The sequence below is a fragment of the Enhydra lutris genome, unplaced genomic scaffold, assembly GCF_002288905.1.
Source record: "Enhydra lutris kenyoni isolate GAN:26980312 unplaced genomic scaffold, ASM228890v2 scaffoldscaffold64, whole genome shotgun sequence".
Lineage (NCBI taxonomy): Eukaryota > Metazoa > Chordata > Mammalia > Carnivora > Mustelidae > Enhydra > Enhydra lutris.
This window is the reverse complement of record NW_019154148.1, coordinates 7,525,726-7,545,292: the sequence shown is the minus strand read 5'-3', so window position 1 is coordinate 7,545,292 and position 19,567 is coordinate 7,525,726. Positions and strand designations below refer to the sequence as shown.

The following is a 19,567-nucleotide window of genomic DNA, read 5'->3' as shown; positions in this document are numbered from 1 at the left end:
CTTCATTTCTTGCCTCAGGTATCAGTGGGACCGAAGTCTACCTACAATTTTCATGAGCAATGCTCGCTGCTTCTCCCTACTTGAGATCTGAGTGAGGCAAGACAGAGCCCAGTGCTTCTGGCAGCCCCCAAACACGCTAAAACTTTACAAATAAAGGCTGCTCTGTTCTCTTCCTGATGGAGAGAAGGAATCGGGAACCCTACTGCCTCCTCTCCAGACCAAGACATGCACTGGCAGAAAGGAAGGGGCGAGCACAAGTTACAAATGCCACAAAACTTCCCACAATTTCAAATGTGGTTTTTACTTTGAGTGTTTGGTTGCTGTAGATCTTTTTATTGTTTTCCAGAGCTTTTCTAAGCTAGTTTCTGGTGTTTTCGGCCCGGGGAGAGGGGGGGTTGTGTGTCTATTTTGTTGATGCTTCCAAAGAGGACTGAGAGCTTGGAGCTTTTTTTTTTTAAAGATTTTATTTATTTATTTGACAGATTACAAGGAGAGAGAGAGAGGGAGGGAAGCAGGCTCCTCACCAAGCAGAGAGCCGGATATGGAGCTTGATGCCAGGACCCTGAGACCATGAAGTGAGCTGAAGGCAGAAGTTTAACCCACTGAGCCACCCAGGTGCCCCAGGGCTTTGAGTTTTTACTGTGTCGTTTTGTTGACTCCTTTGACTTTGACTAAAAATCATAGATCACTCAATATGGTGATTATAGAAAATATATTTTTTAAAAAGAAGTAAAATTGTCATCCATATGTCATATGTATATATATTTATATAGATTTTATTTATTTGATAAAAACGTAGATTTTATATATTTATATGAGAGAGAGAGAGAGAGAGAGAGCACGAGAGAACATGGTGGAGGGGGGGCTGGGCAGAGGGAGAAGCTGAGTTCCCGCTAAGCCAGAACCCTGGGGCAAAGGCAGACACTTAACCCACTGCCACCCAGGTACCCCTCCTGTGTTAAATAAAAATCCAAAAAACAAATTCATTATTGTAATTTATAAGAGACTTTAGGCAGCAAGCTGTATAGAAAACCCATACCGAGCAAATAAAATTTTTAAGAAGATATCATTTACAATAGCTTTAAAACATGAAATATCTAAAATTAAGCCCCAAAATATGCAACAATGCTATGGAGGAAATACCTGTAGAGTTATTAGACCTAATTAAACAGAGATACACTTTTAGCTAGGACACCATAGGGTTACTCAGATCAGAGGGCTGAAAGCTATCTGCAGAGAGGAGGAGGGAGAAAGGACAAAAGAAGAGAAAGAATGTGTCTGTTTTGGAAAACAAGCAGCTCCCACCAAGGAGACATATGGCCAGGTGTCCCACGGATATAACAGCCTTGCATGAACCAGTTTGGAGCTGAGGACTTGTGCAGAAGCCCTGAGTTGGCCTGAAATTATATTTAGCTCATTATAATACTGAGATATCCTATAGGCAGAGTTTTGGGCCATTTTTTAAAAACATACAATGTATCCACTAGCATGTTGACAAGCTATTGACAAGCTAGGTATTTGCAAAGTGCCTAACAAAATATGTGTAAGTTCCCTAATGTATCCAGCTCCTTACCCCTGCCCCCTAGCACCCTGAATAAAAGATTCTTGCACTACCCCATGGGGAGACAATGCTTTGACAATTACCTCCCCATCCCCTAGCTTGCCACCAGGTAATTTTGCTCCAACCAGGAGATTCAGGCTGGTTAATTGCCTGATGCCCATGACAAGGGGCAGATCCTTTGTGTACGGTGACAGTACGATAGTAAGGATTATAAGAATCAGTATTGTGAAGCTATCAATTCTAAGTAATTTGTAGATTCAATTAATCCAAAACCTCAGCATTTTTATTTACAAGTTGGCATAATGATAACTATTCATGTGGGTTGATGATAGCCAAAACACTTGAACAAAAATTCATGGAAGGATACTTTATCTTAGCAAGATTTCGTTTCCTGCCATACTAACACGGGGTTGGGGATCTGTGACCCTATTTCTTGCTATAAACTGCCTCCATATCTACCCTAAATACTTCCGAACATGCTCTTTCACTTTTTCCCCTAACACTTAACCTTCTAAACTCTGATTACATTCGTGGCTTATTGTCTTCTCTCTACCGCCCCCTGACCAAACAAAAACAAAACAAAACAAAGAGTTAACCAAGAGCAATGAATTTTGTTTAGTTCACTGACATACTTTCAACCACTTATAATAGTGTTTGGAACAGAGCAGGTGCTTGCTACACTTTGATTCAATCACTGGAGGAGAAATAGGTTTGTTCTACGCAGTAGTCTACTTGCCTTACTGTCACTTATGAAAATGCACAGCTAAATGACACACCGTCCTCAGCAAACCTCCACCTCCTTCCTGAGGAACCTGGAGACACGCGCCAGGTAGCCCAAAGGGTGTGACGCCGAGCCCGGAAGGGGGAGCTGAGCACGGGACAGGCGCGCCAAGGCCCCGCCTCTCAGGCTACAGCTGGGAACTACAGTTCCCAGAATGCTTGGTTCCCGCGTGGACTACATTCACCAGAGGCTTTGCGGCCGTCCTCCCCTGCTTGCCGTCCCGCCTCCCCGGACCTGCGCGGGACGCCGGTCTACTGCTGCCTGAGCGGGCGGTTCAGGGACTTGAAGTCGGCCCGTGCATTGCCCGGGGAGGACTCGCGACCCCAGGCTGCTGTTCACTGGGGCAGTCCCGGAGCCTCCGCCAGCGGAGCACGGCCGGGGAGGCGCAGTCCCCGGAACCCCGAGGCCTGGGAGAGGTGAGCTGCGGAAGGTCGGCCGAATGCGGGACGGACGGAGGACCGGGGCCTCGGGAGGATGCGGCGCGGGGGCGCGGGGCACAGGCCCGAGAGGCGCGAGTGGGGGCTTTGTGGGCGCAGGCAGGGGGGTCAAGGGCCGGCACCACCGATGTGCCCGCCTGGCCCGCACGAGCCGTCTCGCCGACGCGCCGCTGACCGCGGCAGGTCGGGCACCTGTCCCCACCGGCCCAGGCCCTGGTCACACTCCTACTCCCTCCGCACTGGTGCCCGGCGCGCTACCTGACGGGCCCTGCCGGCGTTTGGATTTGCTCCCGGCTGCCAGTGAACGTGAGGAACTGTGTTTCCACCCATCCCCGGCGCCACTGCCTTCCCGGGCTGCAGGCGCGGAGATGTGTTTTCCGATAGAAGTGAGTTGCCGGCTCCCCACCCCCCCACGTTGGAATCTGGACTGGAACCCAAGTTTTCGGTCTCTGTGACTGCTTCTCCAGCCGGCAGCCCTCCGGCCGCCGTCGGAAAACTGCTGTCGTCCTTTTCCCAAGCACTTTTCTCTAAAAACCTGGAAGGAGATTCCTTGACAGGAGGGGGAGGAGTTGGGGGCGGGTGCAGCTTGAGGTGGAGAAGAGTTGTCCCCTGCGGGCAGTGAGGTTAGAGCCCGTGCTGTGGAGGCGCGCGGTACAGATCCCGGTGCACCCTCACTGGCTGTGTGCACTGGGGCAAGTGGCTCCCACTATGCCCTCAGTTTCCTGATCTGTAAAATAGGCGTGGACAATGGCAGCTATGCTGCGGGACTGAATGATGTGAGCCGCGCCTGGCCCCTGGGGCAGGTTCAGTGAGTTGTTGCTGCTACTGAAGCTGGAGTCCTAGTCTTTTTTCTCTGAGCCAGAGGGGGAAGAGTTGGGCCCCAGCCCACTGTGGGCTGGCCCTTGTCTCTGGGCCTGTCCAGCTCCAGCTCCTTCTGAGTTCCCTCTCCGAGGGCACGTGGCCTCAGTCTCAGGTGGTGGAAGGATTTCAGAGCTGGTGATTCTCAAGGGTGGAAAGCAGAAGGGGCTTCTCCGTCCTGGCTCCCTTTTTCCTCTTTCAGATCTGCCTTCTGGAGACCCCACCTATCCTCAGGGAAGAGCCCAGAAAGAAGATATGGCTATTGGACCGAGGGAAGCAACGTCTCAAGTGAGTTCATTGACATCTTTGGTCTTAGAAACATATTTTTTTTTTTAACTTCTCAAACTGAAGTGCTCTGCTGTATGCAGTCTTCTGCAGGACCTGGAGCCCAAGCCCTTTCCTCCTTCAAGAGTCGATCCACCCAGGGGGAGGGTGGATCCCCAGGGGGAGGGTGGATTCTGTAGGGAATATTTGCCTCCTCCCTGCCAATCCATGTCTAGTGTTTCCCTTTTCTTTTCCTAACAGACACTTCTTTTTATTCATTCATCTCAATTCAGTGTATGGTTACTAACTTGACAAGTCAGATGCCACGTGGGGACAGAACACATGCACACACACACACACACACACACACACACACACACTCGGCAGCTCCTTTCTGGCCCTGTTTCCTTGGCTCACCCTGGTCTCCCTCCCTACCCTTGGTTTTTCTTTAGGATACCCTCCCTAGGCTACTCCAACCCATCATTGTCCCTTTTTTCTCCCTCTATGTGGATTATGTTCCTTGTTTCTGTACTCTCTTGAAAACTGTTCTGGGCCTGCTATTTTCATCCTTCCATTGTTGGAAACAGGAGAGGGACCCGGTCCAGGTGAGCCAGTGCCTGAACAAGGAATAGCCGTATTGGAGGGGACACAGCTGGAGAGATCTCTGGCCTCCAAGGGCAGAGAGAAGACTCCCCCGGAGGGAGCAGGGAGGGGTGTATAGGATATCAGGAGTGGAGAGGCAGGGTCTCCGGTGGGTAGGAAGCGGGGCTTGAAGCCAGACTGCTGGGCTTGAACCCATCTCCTTGGTTACTGTTTGTGGGCCCTGGACAGATGCGCCCGTTTCCTCGCCTGGACAACAAACATGCCGACCTCATGGGGCAGGTGAGAGGGTCACGCAAGTCAGTGCATGGGAAGTGTTTGGATCAGGGCTGGGCACTAGCAGACGCCCAACAAGGGGTGGTCGTGGGAGCCGGATGGTGTTACTGAAGCGCTGACACTACTCATGCCGACAGATGGGACCGTGGTGCTGGCACTTGTCCTTTCACTGCTCATCTGCATCTGACAGTCACAGTGTTGGGGGTCTGCCTGCGGGCGTGGCCTTTGTTTTCATGCTCACACGGGCGCAGCAGTGATCATCCCCATGTTTCACACTAGCAAACTGAGGCTCAGAGACGTCCAGTAACCTGAATTCAAACCCCAGTGTGTCTGGCCTCTGGGTCCAGGCTCAGCACTGCGCAGCCATTCCCCTGGTGCCTCTTTTGGATCCCAGGGCAGCCCCAGCCCCCGTGTTCCCAGAGCTCTTTTTCGCTGTCGTGTTGTCTTGAGGCCCTCGAAACACGGTGGTGGTTGATCTTCGGGCTGGGACCGGCCAGTGCATATTTGTAAAGCTTTCCCTTCCTGTTCCCACAGAGCCACATTGCTCTCTTGCCCAGAATCTTCTCCATCCCTGCAGGGGAGTGAATGCATGTGGCATTCTCCCTAACCTCACCTGCTCCCATGTGCCCCTACTGCATGGGCTTGTGGGTAAAGCCCAGTGATGGGCATTTAAGACCAGAGAGAGAATATACCAAGTGCTGGCTTAACAGAAGACTTTAATTATTGTCCTTCCTTTGACACCGATAAGGTATGTGGCCCGGGTTTCATGACCCTCCTGAATCTTCTGGTCCTTATCTCTAAAATGAGGATTGATGGGCGCCTGGATGGCTCAGTGTGTTAAGAGTCTGCCTTTAGCTCAGGTCATGATCCCAGAGTCCTGCTCAGTGAGAGCCTGCTTCTCTGTCTCCCTGCTGCCCTCCCCCACTTGCACTCTTCCTCTCTTTCTGTCAAATAAATAAATAAAATCTTTATAATAAAATAAAGTGCGGATTGAACTGGGAGATGGTATATGGTCCTGTCCACCTACACATTTTTCTTTCATTGATCAAATTATGTCATATGTTTACCTTGTCTGCCAGTTGAATTATGTTATTTTGAGGGCTAAGATTATTTCTTGCATTCCCCTCATATGCGAGTAATTTACTTTGTTATACATGTATGACCTGCTCATGTTTAAAATTCAGAGCATCAGGGCACCTGGGTGGCTCAGTCGTTAAGCATCTGTCTTTGGCTCAGGTCATGATCCCAGGGTCCTGGGATCGAGCCCCGCATAGGGCTCCCTGCTTGGCATGAGGCCTGCTTCTCCCTCTCCCACTCCCTCTGCTTCTGTTCCCTCTCTTACAGCCTCTCTCTGTGTCAAATAAATAAGTAAAATCTTTTTTAAAAAGAAAAGGTATTCAGAGCATAAAAAATATCTACAAGGGCGCCTGGGTGGCTCAGTGGGTTAAGCATCTGCCTTTGGCTTGGGTCACGATCCCAGGGTCCTGGGATCGAGCCCCGCATCGGGCTCTCTGTTCAGCAGGGAGCCTGCTTCCCCTCTCTCTCTGCCTGCCTCTCTGCCTACTTGTGATCTCTGTCTGTCAAATAAATAAAATATTAAAAAAAAAAAATCTACATAAAGAAGAAAGTGAAATCTCTCTTATCGCAGTATCTAGAGATAGTCACTGTCCCCCGCTTTGGTATATGTCCATCAGGCTCATATTTATTTATCTTTGTTTTTTATTTATATGTGTATTAATATTCACATACGTACACATTTATTTTACCATTTTAACTTTTCTCGGGTGATAAAATAAGCATGACGTACATTCACCGCTTTAACCATTTCGGGGCGTTGAACTCAGTGGCATTAAGTACCTTCACATCATTGCACAGCTGTCACCGCTACCTGTCTCCATCATATAGATGATCTCATTTGTTTCTTAACACCATGAGGTAGGCATTGAGAGGCAATTTTGCCAAGTGGTTACGAATGGAGCCTTGGGCCTCCTCCATACTGAAATTCTACCTCTACCCCTGACCAGCTGCAACACTGTGATTTATAATAGGAAATACATATTTGGTTTTCACCACTGTTCCCAGCACAGAGGAAATTATGAGGGTTTTGGAAGCTAAGTGATTCGTAATATTGGGGTTTTGTTCTTGAAGAAACTTAAGAGCATTAAAGGTGAAATGGGTGTGTGTTGCTATTCATAACAATCCATTTCAACCAAGCCGGATTTGATATGAATGAGGTGACTTTTAGAAAATCCCTAAGGATCTGAGCTGGTTGGCAGGAGAACCTATCTGGATTAGAGGGGTTGGACCTTTTGGGCCCTCTCCCCCACAACCCAAGGGCCAGTCATGCCCACACTGGGTCAGTGATTTAATCCATTGTGCTTATGTCATGAAGTCATGGGAAAAAAAACCAAAACAACAGAGTTCAGAGAGCTTCTGGGTTGGTGAACACTTGGAGATGGGGAAAGTGGTGCATTCCAAAAGGGCACAGAAGCTCCACACCCCTTCCCACATAGCCTGCCCTATGCATTGCTTCCATCTGGCTGTCCCTGCAATCTCTCCTTCTGTAATTAACCAGTAACCTAGTAAGTAAATGCTTTCCTGCATTGTGGTACTTTTCCTGCATTTACCACTTTTGCAAGTTAATTAAACCTGAGGGTAGGGGTTGTAGAAACCTCCCCAACTCATAGCCAGTTGGTCGGAAGCATAGGTAACAGTTTGGACTTGAAATTGGCATCTGAAGTTGGGGCGGTCCTATGGGACTGAGCCCTTAACCTGTGGGATCCGACCATCTCTCCAGGTCAATGGCATGAGAATTGAGGTCAATTGTAGGACACCTAGCTGGTGTCACACAACCACTTGGTATGTGAAAAACCCACATGTCTGGGGTCAGAAGTAAAGGAGTATTGTAGTATAGACTGGAGATGCACAGGGCCTCCTATATATGGGGTCTCTGGTACACCAGCTGTTTGACCTGGACTGATTTCTCTTTGTTTCTTCTTGTGTAAAATGGGGGCAGTAATAGTACCTATTTTATAGGATTGTTGTAAAGATACATATTTATAGTAACAGTTAGTAAAAACCTCTAGAAACAGTAGTTGTTCCGAAGAAAGCATTCAATAAATGATAGCTATTTTTTATAAGATTTTATTTTTGTTTATTTGACAGAGAGCGAGAGATCACAAGTAGGCAGAGAGGCAGGCAGAGAGAGAGGAGGAAGCAGGCTCCCCGCCAAGCAGAGAGCCCGATGTGGGGTTTGATCCCAGGACCGTGAGATCATCACCCGAGCCAAAGGCAGAGGCTTAACCCACTGAGTCACCCAGGCACCCCTAAATGATAGCTATTTTAATTCCATAAGCACACAGAGAGTGCCTTAAGCTAGCTAACCTAGCCTGCATCAGTGATTTTACATTGTTTTCCGTTTTCGTTGTTTTCTGATCACTAACACTATCATAAATTCCCTTGGATGTGTGTTTTTGTGCACTATTTGTTATGATACAAATATAGTAACTGACAAAAGATATGAACTTTTTTTTTTTTTAAGATTTTACTTATTTATTTGACAGAGCGAGAGATCACAAGTAGGCAGAGCAGCAGGCGGGGGCAGGGGGCAGGCTCCCTGCTGAGCAGAGAGCCCCATGCAGGGCTCCATCGCAGGACCCTGAGATCATGACCTGAGCTGAAGGCAGAGGCTTAACCCACTGAGCCACCCAGGCGCCCCAAAATATGCACATTTTAAAGCTTTAAATATGTATTGTCAAATCGTCATCAGAAAGATTTTTCTAATTAACACACCTACCAAAGGTTTTTCTAATTCTAATACTCTTACCAACGGTCTTACTTCCTGCCCACATCTCCTTATGGTAGTTAATGCAAGGCCTGGGTAAGACTTCATGCTGTTTAGTTGTCACTGGCCAATGTCCACTAAACAAATGACCTGAAACCTTCAGAAACCAGAATAACACCCGAAGCTTCATGGCAGCCCATCCTCCCCAGCAACTGCCACCACCTTTACCCTGTGCGATGAGAGGTCCTGGGTGAGCTGGGATGGCTTGTCATTACAGGTGTCGGTGACCTTCGAGGATGTGGCTGTGCTCTTTACACGGGATGAGTGGAGGAAGCTGGGTCCTTCTCAGAGAAACGTGTACCAGGAAGTGATGCTGGAGAACTACAGTAACCTGGTCTCACTGGGTAAGGGAATTTTCCCTGTAGATTAAAAAGTCAGACAGTAGCATAAGTCAGCACCTGCTTCCCTGCATAAAAGCTGTGGGGCATCAGGAACTTTCAGCTGAATTTGGCCTTGGGGTTGTGCACATTGTAAATAAATAAGTATTTAAAGCTTCTTTCCCCCTATAGGCATGGATTTGTCCCACACATTGACAGCTGACATACTTGTGTGTTGGAAATTCCCTCATAGTTCAGGCAACATTTTCCAGCTTTGATTTTCTGTGGTTTGTTTGCTCAGCTCACAGCAGAAAGCATCCCTCAGCTGTCTTCATTACCCTGCCGCCAGCCTTTCCCAACTCTCCCTTCCAGCCTGACAAATGTGTATAATCCATCTTTGAAAGGGAGTCAGTTGGTGCTTTCTCATTTTAAACAGGGCACTTGGTATGGGTACCTGTTTACAAACATTTAGTCTGTAAATCTAACACGTTCCCTCTTCCGTGGAAAGCCGTGGGTACTCCAGTAACTAGAGCTGCCTGTGTATCCAGCATCTCTAACCTACAGCTGCTTCCCACACAGCCACACCCTACAGGCCCCTTGCCTTTCCCCTCACACATGCCCTCACGTCGCGGGGGCACGGCTGGAGCACCCCACCGGAGCTCTTTGTACCATCCCGTGCGTTTTCCACTCAGATCCATGATGCGTCTTTGAGTCAAAAGAAAACCAAGTCTTATCTTTCTCTTTTCTTTTTTCTTGTCTCTGAGCAGGACTCCTGTTTTCCAAACCAAGAGTGATCTCCCTGTTGCAGGAAGGAGAAGATCCCTGGAAGGTAGAGAAAGAAAGTCCTGGAGGCCCCTCTCTAGGTGAGTGGGTGGGACCGAGAGGCGGTGGGTGGGTGTGGGCAACAGTCTGGGGGGTAAGTGGATGGTGCGGCTCGGAGATGTCGATTGGGAAGGTTTCTCCAGGGCCTCTGTCTTCCAGAAGCGGCGGAGAGGGGACGCTTAGGCCCCAGACATGAGCTTCCTTTTATTCTCTGGTAATCACTTACCAAATGAATCTCTCGGGAGCTTTTCTTAGTCGTTCCTGTTTTCACAGGAGGGCTGCACCTCAGGGATTCAGTCAGTGAACAGTGCATTTAAGGGATGGCAGAGAATCCATCTGACCAAGGCTCAGGGTATAGGAGAAAAAGAGCTGAGGAAGGAAAGGGTGTCAGAAAGCTAGCAAAGCCGCATTACACTGGGCTTTGACAAGTCTCCAGCATGGGACCGTCCCATGGAAATGAAAGATTTTTAGCAGAAGACTGGAGTTCTGGGTATTTTAGAAAAATTGGCTTAAATGTGAAACTGTGTTAATGTCCTCTGGAGCAAGCCCCTATTCTGGCATTGAGGGCCACTGTCAGAGACAAGAGCAGCTGGTGTGGACAGAGCTGGCAGGGGGCGGGGGGCAGCTACTGCTGTGTCACTGTTGATGCTGAAGGGCGATGACGTGGCTATGTGTGTGTTTGTAATGTGTGCGGAAGTGCAGACAGAGGCTGGCGGGGGACACACCTGAGCTGGTGCCAGGAGCTCCACATGGAATGGGATTGAGAAGGGGCAGGACGAAAGAGGTCTTTAGTTATATGTAATCTTAGTGTTTCGTAAAGAATAGATTGATGAAATCCTTATGTAATTTGAGTTGAATAAGAATGGTCACTTTGGAGCATGGTGGGGGATAGATTGAAAGTGAGGGAAAAGCTGATGGGGAATCTTCCCGGAGACACTTGCAGTAAGGTAGGCAAGATGTTTCTAGGGCGGGACAAAGGCACGGGCACTGGGGTCCAGTGGGAGGAAGGGGGTCGCCTTGTTAAGGGTGTAGGGCGAGTTCGCTATGGGATGGGTCTCACTGGGGAGCGAGTGGAATGCTCGGGGAGAGATGCTGGTCAACAGCTGTATGAGGTCTCTGGTAGCTCGGAAGGGAGGTCAGGGAGCCCTCTGCACAATGGTGGCATCTGACACCTTGAGCTAACCAGGTGAGGGCACAGAGCAGAGGACAGAATCCCAGGAAACCTCACCATTTACAAGGTGGGTTAGGAAAGAATGACCCCATACAATGGCTGCAGAGTGTGTGTGCGTGCACAGCGGAAGGGGTGGTGTGGGCAGAGGCTTCCCGAGGAGGTGGGATCCGAGGATGTGGAGCCGAGTCCAGCCACAGGAAAGGGCTGCCTGAGTCCAGAGAAAGGAAGCCAGTGGGTGCTGCCGGGAGCCGGGAGAGCGCTGCGGGGACCAGATCCCTCCCAGGGAGGGGAGCCTGGACACAGGATCTGGTCTTGTCTGAGAGCCAGACCAGGAGCCTGGGGACTGGGAAGTAGCCTGACCAGGGCCCCAGGTGTACACTGCTGAGAGCAGCCTGCAGGCCGTGGGGGGCCTGTTGGCATGGAAGTGAGGGCTACTCCCCGCTGTTGTCGGGTCCAGATGCGTCAGTGATGGCCTCTCATTCCGTGGGCCCCGCACAGGAGCTGCAGGCCGGGCGCTCTCCCTCCCCAAGCCCCCAGGCCAAGGGAGCCTTCTTCCCACCATACTCTAAGGTTTCTGCTGTGGGAACCACCCGTGTCTGTATGTCTATCTTACTCTGGTTTGGGAGAAAACACGAGGTCTGGGAAGTGGGTAGAAGCCGCCATCAAGTGCCCAGAGCAGGCAGGAGTCCGTGAATCAGCCGAGGCTCGGCAGGGCGGCGTCTGGGCCGAGTCTGGCAGGAAAGATCTGAGGAAGAGAAGGAAGGCTCCGTCCCTTTCCCCGCGCCTCAGGAGCCTCCCATCCAGGAATGCATCTCTCTGAGTGAAGCAAGTCATCGGTGGGTTCCGGGGAGTAAAAGTGTGACCAGAGTCTGGAGTCTGGAGCTGTGTTGAGAGGCGTTGGGCCCCCGGGCAGCAGGGCTGGAGTCCTCAGCAGCCTCCTTCTCGGCGTCAGGGACATGTCCCTGAGGGTGGACCACGGGCGGGCGCCGGGAGGAAGGAAGGACAGCGCAGCTGACCGGTATGTGCACGTCCCTGGACAGGATGCACCTCCTCTCCTGCAGAGATGGCAGTCACCCCGGGGTGCCCCGGGAGTGCCTGCGTGTTTCTGTCCATCCAGCACCCCTGGCGGGTCTCCATCTGCCCGGACTAATGGGGCCTTGGAACAGCTTCCCTCCGGAGTGCAGGTCACTTCCCCATGAGCGCAGGTGAAGGACGTTCTGGAAGTAGCTCAGGTGTTAACTCTGGACCAGACCTGAAATCTGCCCCTCCCGCAACTGGTGACCGAAAAGCCTGTGCTCAGGCATGGACTCCTAGCACCTCTAGCGGCCTCTGAGTTTCTTTTCTTTTTTTTTTTTTTTCTTTTTAAATTTCAAAACTATTCGCAAATAGGAAAAACAGAAAAACAAAGGGTCATGGGGGGATGTTTGAAGTGAGAGGTGGAAGGCGCTGGCAGGAGGGGTGTGCCTCTCCTCTGAGTCTCTTGCTGAGAAGGGAGCACACCTGCAGGGGAGTCGGGGGGCTTTGCCAGAAGAGTTGTAAACCAGCCGCTACATCATGAGTTAGCTCTATGCCCAAATGCGGAAATAGTCCTGAAATCTAAAATTTAAAAATGCGGGGATGATCTGGGTAAACCATTATCTTCCAGTGAAAATGTGCTTTTCTTTCCTGTCATTTTCTCCTCCTTTGTCATCTCAGCACAAGAAGCCTGGTGGGGGGACTGAATCCGTGCTGCATGGTCAGCGGAGGGGTCCCTGGGGGCTGCCCAACACAGAGGGTGGGGCCTCTCTTTCTAACTCGCACAAAGGTGCTGCCCTTAGCAGCCCAGCGACCCAGCAGGTGGGGGTTTAAGAAGGAATCTCTGAGGAGGTGAAAGCGGAGAGCGGGTACTCATAGGTGCCTCTACTGTGTTTGGTCAGTCTTGTCCTTTTCCCCTGCCCCCTAACCCCTTCTCCCCAGCAGTACCCTTGCTGGCCCTGCACCTCCCTCCCTCTGTTCCCATAGCTACAAGAATGCTCTATTAAAAGGTAAATCTGGGGCGCCTGGGTGGCTCAGTTGGTTAAACATCTGCCTTTGGCTCAGGTCATGATCCCAGGGTCCTGGGATCGAGCCCCACATCGGGCTCCCTCCTCAGTGGGGAGCCTGCTTCTCCCTCTGCCTGCCGGTCCCCCGCTTGTGCTTTCTCTCTCTCTGACAAATAAGTAAGTCTTTAAAAAAAAAAAAAAAAAAAAAAGGTTTATCAGGTCATCTCACTCCCCTACACAACTGTGCTCTGTATGATTGCTCCCCAGTCACACGGAGCACAATCCAGAGTCCCCAGCGTGGCCTCCAGAGTCTCCGTCGTCTGGCCCTGTCTCCCTCTTCATCTCCTTCTGCTCATCCCTTCATTCAAGGACTCTAATCACTCTAATCCAGCAGGCCAGCCCGACTCTCACCTCAGGGCCCCCATGCTTGCCTTTCCCTCCCCTGATTATTCTTCCTGACACCCGCGAGCCTGTGTGACCTTTACTTGAGTAGCCCAGGTTTCTGCTCAGATGGTACCTTCTCAAACAGATTCAGCTCATCCAAAACATGGCCCTCCGTCTTCCACATTCTCTGTCCCCTCCCCGTGCTTTATTTTCCCTCAGGATGCTTGTCCCTGCATGATCATATATATTCATTCATTATCTCTCTCATCTCTGGGTTGTCTGATGTGTTCCCATTTCCCCAGTACCTAAAACAGTGCCTGGTCAGAGTAGACTTTTAGTTAATGAGGGCATGAATGACTTGGCTAGTTTGGTGGTGATGGAGATGGAAAGAAGTGAACTGTCTTGGAGATACTCAGGAGATAAGAAAAGCTGGGCTTAGAGATGGATTTAATATGAAGATAAAGGAGGTGCATTATCAAGGGGGCTTGGTTTGTGGTACTGGGTTGGACAGAGATCTCATTCATTTAGATACTGACACCACAAGGAGGTCAGATTTGGGAGTTGGTAGAAATTGGGTTTTGGGTGAATTAAGTTGTCTTTGGTTGACCCACTTATCCCAGGGGAGAGGTCAAGTCTCTGGTTAGATTTGGAGTCTTTCCCCTCAAAATACAGACTGGTTGTGAAATGTGAATGTGGGAGACCCTGGTCAGTCCAGAGTAATGGGTGAGTTTGAGTTAGCCTGTAGAGTGGGTCCAGAATACCATAAGAGCAAGAAAAAGCCTAGGGCTCAATCTTGAGGAACTCTGGCATCTTGTGGCCAGGTAGAGAGAAATGGGCCCACAGGGAAGAGAAGTGGGTGTCCTGCAGAAGGAAAAATTAGGAGGTCTGTGGGCTTATAAGTCAAGGCTTATAATGGGCATAGGAGCAGTAGAGGTGGAGAGAAGCAGAGGAGTTTGTGACTCATTTAGATGGCGGAATAAACAAGTCTTAGAAATTGATTAGCTGAGGGCTGAGGGAGAGGTATTTAGGACACCTCTTAGAGTTTTGATTCAGAACTCATGCTATTCTAGAGACAAGGGTTTGGTTATACGGGTTGTAAGGAGTGATCACAAATTCAGTTACGTTTACGTGTGTTGAATCTGAGGAGTTGTCAAGACATCTAAGCTGCTATTTTCAGTGGGCTGGTGTGGAGAGAAGTGTTGCCTCGCATATATGTTTGGAATCAAAGCTGGCCTGTGGGAACAGTACAGAGCAAAGGAATTGGGGTCCAAGGACTAAACCCTGAGGGACCCCCCCCATGATTGAAGGTCACGCAGAGGAACAGGAGTGCACAGAGGAGGCTGAGGCTGGTGGGAAGGGAGAGCAATGTGGAGCAAAGCAGGGGGGCACTGGACCCTAGGAAAAGGGCCGCTCAAGGCAAACGAGGGGTCACTGTGAGCTGCTGCCAACAGGTTGGTCCGGTGGGAACCGCAGAGCATTTTGTCTCCGCCACCTGGAGGTCATGGCTGCCTTAGCAAGGGTGGCTGACGACAGGAGCCAGAAGGGGGCCCGAGGGGGTGCTGAGCAGGAGGAGGGGAGCTGGTGTGAGATACTGAGCAAGAGCGGATGTGGAGAAGGGTAGCTCTTCTGTGCACATACAAACATTTCTGTATATCCTCTCGTTTTCCCTTGGCCGCTCCGACTGCACAGCGCACATCATTTCGCCCCTGTCACCTGGTGTCTATTGAAACTCTCCATGGCCGCCTATGAAGTGCTTCCTCTCTCAGGGTAGGAGCTAGGAATGACCTGTTGTATGCGCAGCTTTGGATCCTGTTAGCCCTGCAGGCCTACTTCGGGCTCACATTTTATAAAATGGTACGATTGCTGATTTAAAGCTGTACCTGTTAGCAAGACTTGGTTGGGGAAGGAACAAGGAGGGTGTTGGGCAGAAAGTAAAACACTCTTCTTTCCTTTCTTAAATATTAAAGACACTGGGGCACCTGGGTGGCTCAGTTGGTCAAGTGTCTGCCTTTGGCTCAGGTCACGATCCCAGGGTTCTAGGATCGGTCACCTCACTTATCAGGGAGTCCGGTTCTCCCTTTCTTTCTGCTCCTCCCCCCAGCTCGTGCTCTCACTCATGGGCTGTCTCTCAAATGAATAAATTTTTTAAAAATCTTAAAAAATCATAAAGACATGAGTGCATGTAAAATGATCCAAGGAGGGTGTACAGAGTGGAGGGGGAAATTCCAGATTTTAGAGGGAAAAGAAAAAGTTATTGAGGAAGGAGACTGAGAAGGAAAGCTGGTAGGAAAGAGAAAGCAGAATACAGTATGTTGACCAAGCAGAGAAAATTCGTACACAGGAGAGAAAGGGAACATCCGACAGGAATCTCCACCACAGTGAGATGCAGGGGAGCCCTTTAAATGGTTCTCTCCAGCGCAGGAGGACATGTCACACACAGGCATTACCCTGGCAAAACGTAATAGTTGATATGTTGCATCCTCTCCCAGTGACTGAGTTCCGTTGTGTTTTCTACCACTCTGTCATGCTAGCCCTTTTTTACCTTTTTATATTTATGCCCATCTCATTTATCTTCAACTCTTTTCCACACTGCTGGATAGTTTCTTTTGCTCGATGCATGAGCAAGGCTGCCATTCCCGGCCTGCACCTGTCGGCTTCATGCCTACCTGCAGCACCTCTAGATTAGCTCCATAACTCGTTCCTCTTTGAACTGCCGAGACTGTAATCACCCATATGGTGATCTCCCATCACTCATGTAATGTCGGGTCCTGGAAGGCAGCCTCGGGTGTTTCAGTCGTGTGTGTGTGTGTGTGTGTGTGTGTGCATGTGTGTGTGTGAGAGAGAGAGAGAAATAAGGAATTGAGACTTATTTGACATTGTTCAAATTAGGAGTATATAAGTAATTAAGGGAAATTAACAAAACATTTTGTGTCTAATTCAGGTGATGTCAAGAGGATCTGTGAATAGGGCATGCTATAATCTGCTTGCAAAGAACACTTACGGTAGAAAAGGAGAATCTAATATATTTAGATGTAGGTAGGAATGTAATTATATAATACAAAGGTATGTAACACGTATTTTATTTTATTTTAAGATTTTATTTATTTGACAGAGATCACAAGTATGCAGAGAGGCAGGCAGAGAGAGAGAGGAAGGGAAGCAGGCTCCCTGCTGAGCAGAGAGCCCGATTCGGGGCTTGATCCCAGGACCCTGAGACCATGACCTGAGCTGAAGGCAGAGGCTTAACCCACTGAGCCACCCAGGTGCCCCGTAACACGTATTTTAAATATTGTGGTTAAGTGCTATAATAAGGGGAATGGACTGTAGAAACTCAGACTCAAGAAGGGACTCCATTTGAATTGAATCTGAAGGATGCTAAGGAATTGGGCATGAGGGAAGGTGGGGAAGACTTTACAGATTAGGAAGATTACACACAATGAAGAGAAATATCATGAAAATAATTTCAGAGTCCAGGATGGCTTTGGACTGATCCCAGACTGCTCTCCCAATTCATGATCCCCTGGTTGCTCTGACACTCACCTTTAAATGGGCTTGTTCTAATCTTTTCTCCACCCTAGTACTTCAGTTCCCGTTGATTCTTTCTCTCTTGCTTAAATCTTTTATGTTTTCCTCTTATAGCTGACCAGATAAAAACCATATTTAAATAATATCAATACTTAGGATGCCTGGGTGGCTCAGTTGGTTATTAAAGTTCTGGCTTCAGCTCAGGCCATGATCCCGGGGTCCTGGGATCGAGTCCCACATTGGGCTCCCTGTTTCTCCCTCTGTCTGCCACTCCCCATGCTTGTGCGTGCGTGCTCTCTCTTTCTCTCTCTCTCTGACAAATAAATAAATAGCATCAATACTTACTTATTCTCTATGTTTAGTCCATGTAGCTAAATACCGTATCACATGAAACAGCTTTAGTTTTTTTTCCCCCTCCAGGATGGAACAGCAGTCACAAAACCACGAAGTCAACTCAGACACAAGATTCTTCTTTTCAGGAGCTGATAATGAGAAGATCCAGAAGAAATGGACCCTGGGACTTTAAATCAGAAAAACCCTACATTTATGAAGAGAGATTAGAGAAAAAGCAGGAGAAAAAAGAAAGTATTCAGGCAGTTGCAGGCAGCCACAAAAAAATCCTCATTGTAGAAAGAAGCCGTAGAAATAATGATTTTGGCCAAAACTTCAACCCAAAGTCGGTCCTTGTTAGGCAGCAGATGGTTCCCAGAGAAAAAACACCACCAAAATGTGAAATACAAGGAAACAGCTTCAAACAGAATCCATATTTGCTTAATCAACCAAAAATCAACACCACAGAGAAACGCTATAAATGTAGCATATGCGAAAAAACCTTCATTAACACTTCATCCCTTCGCAAACATGAGAAAAACCATAGTGGAGAGAAATTATTTAAATGCAAAGAATGTTCAAAAGCCTTTAACCAAAGTTCAGCTCTCATTCAGCATCAAATAACTCATACTGGAGAGAAGCCCTATGTATGTAAAGAATGTGGGAAAGCCTTCACTCTGAGTACATCCCTTTACAAACACCTAAGAACCCACACTGTGGAGAAATCCTATCGATGTAAAGAATGTGGTAAATCCTTCAGCAGAAGGTCTGGCCTTTTTATACATCAAAAAATCCACGCTGGAGAAAATCCCCATAGATACAATCCAGGTAGGAAGGCAGCCAGCACATCCCTTCCCGGATGTCAGAGAATTCACCTCAGAAAGAAGTCCTATTTATGTAATGAATGCGGCAACACCTTTAAGTCGAGCTCATCCCTTCGTTATCATCAGAGGATCCACACGGGAGAGAAACCTTTTAAGTGCAGTGAATGTGGAAGAGCCTTCAGTCAGAGCGCGTCTCTTATCCAGCACGAAAGAATTCACACTGGAGAAAAGCCCTATCGATGTAACGAATGTGGAAAAGGTTTTACTTCTATTTCACGACTTAACAGACACCGGATAATTCATACCGGTGAGAAGTTTTATAACTGTAATGAGTGTGGTAAAGCCTTAAGTTCCCACTCGACGCTTATCATTCATGAAAGAATTCACACTGGCGAGAAACCATGTAAATGCAAAGTGTGTGGGAAAGCCTTCCGACAGAGTTCAGCTCTCATTCAGCATCAGAGGATGCATACCGGAGAAAGACCCTACAAATGCAACGAGTGTGGGAAAACATTCAGGTGTAACTCATCCCTTAGCAACCACCAGAGAATCCACACAGGAGAGAAACCATACCGATGTGAGGAATGTGGGATCTCTTTCGGCCAAAGTTCTGCTCTTATTCAGCATCGGAGAATTCATACCGGAGAGAAGCCCTTTAAATGTAATACATGTGGGAAAACTTTCAGACAGAGCTCATCACGTATTGCCCATCAGAGAATTCATACTGGAGAGAAACCCTATGAATGTACTACCTGTGGGAAACTTTTCAACCACAGGTCATCTCTTACTAATCATTATAAAATTCATATCGAAGAGAACCCCTAGGAAGTAGATTTGCATGTGTGAAAGCCTTAAACCAAAGCTCATCAAAATACACAAGAGTGGTATCACAAAAGTAATGGATAGGAAAAACCTTTCCATAATGTAGGCCTCACCAGATACCAGATTCCAAGGACAAGCCTTGACTATGTAATAGGTAACGAGGAAAGTAGAAAGTGTTCATGCCTGCCAGGCCCTCTTGAAAATAACCCGAAATGAAAAATTCACAACTGGAGACATGGACTTTGGGCATTTGTAAAATAATTCTCTTTCTACGGCAGTGTACATGAGATACCATATGTGGTTGTCATAAACATCTGGGTGAGGGGAGGTGTGCACTGGATTTCTCATTAAAAAGAAACTTCTAAGTTTCTAAGTAATACTTTTTTTTTTAAACAACAAACATTTAATAGCATATAAAAGATGTGATTGAATTATACACTTTTAGAGAAAAGGACCAAATAAAAGATTTTTTTAAAAAAGAGCTGCAAACTACCTCTCCGTTTCTGGGGTTTGTCCTTTTCCTAACCTGATGTCAACTCTGTGCATGGATCTCATTTAAAAATAGAAATAAAAATCTGTTCTCTTCATCCTGTGTTCTAGTAATTGCTGTCAATTGGTAATTTTTAACCAGTTGTTAGTGCTGTTCTCGAAATTTCTTTGGCCGTGAGGTCATTTATGAAAAAGTTATACCAGCTGTATACCATAAGCTGTCATCCTAGGTACATTAAAT

The 19,567-nt window shown here is 48.3% G+C and overlaps 1 protein-coding gene across 2 annotated transcripts; it reads left to right on the top strand.

The window, feature by feature from the left end:
• Positions 1–2,765: 2,765 nt before the first annotated feature.
• Positions 2,766–19,210, top strand: LOC111158926 (zinc finger protein 354A). Of its 2 annotated transcripts, XM_022521256.1 has the most exons (5): positions 2,766–3,925; positions 8,839–8,965; positions 9,706–9,801; positions 17,282–17,957; positions 18,120–19,210. In XM_022521256.1, exons 1-5 carry the CDS (start codon positions 3,893–3,895, stop codon positions 18,838–18,840), a joined length of 1,653 nt encoding a protein of 550 aa, XP_022376964.1. In that variant the 5' UTR covers positions 2,766–3,892; the 3' UTR covers positions 18,841–19,210. The 2 variants fall into 2 exon arrangements, with proteins under 2 accessions (XP_022376964.1, XP_022376963.1); XM_022521255.1 differs by having other exon boundaries at positions 17,282–19,210.
• The last annotated feature ends 357 nt before the right edge of the window (positions 19,211–19,567 follow it).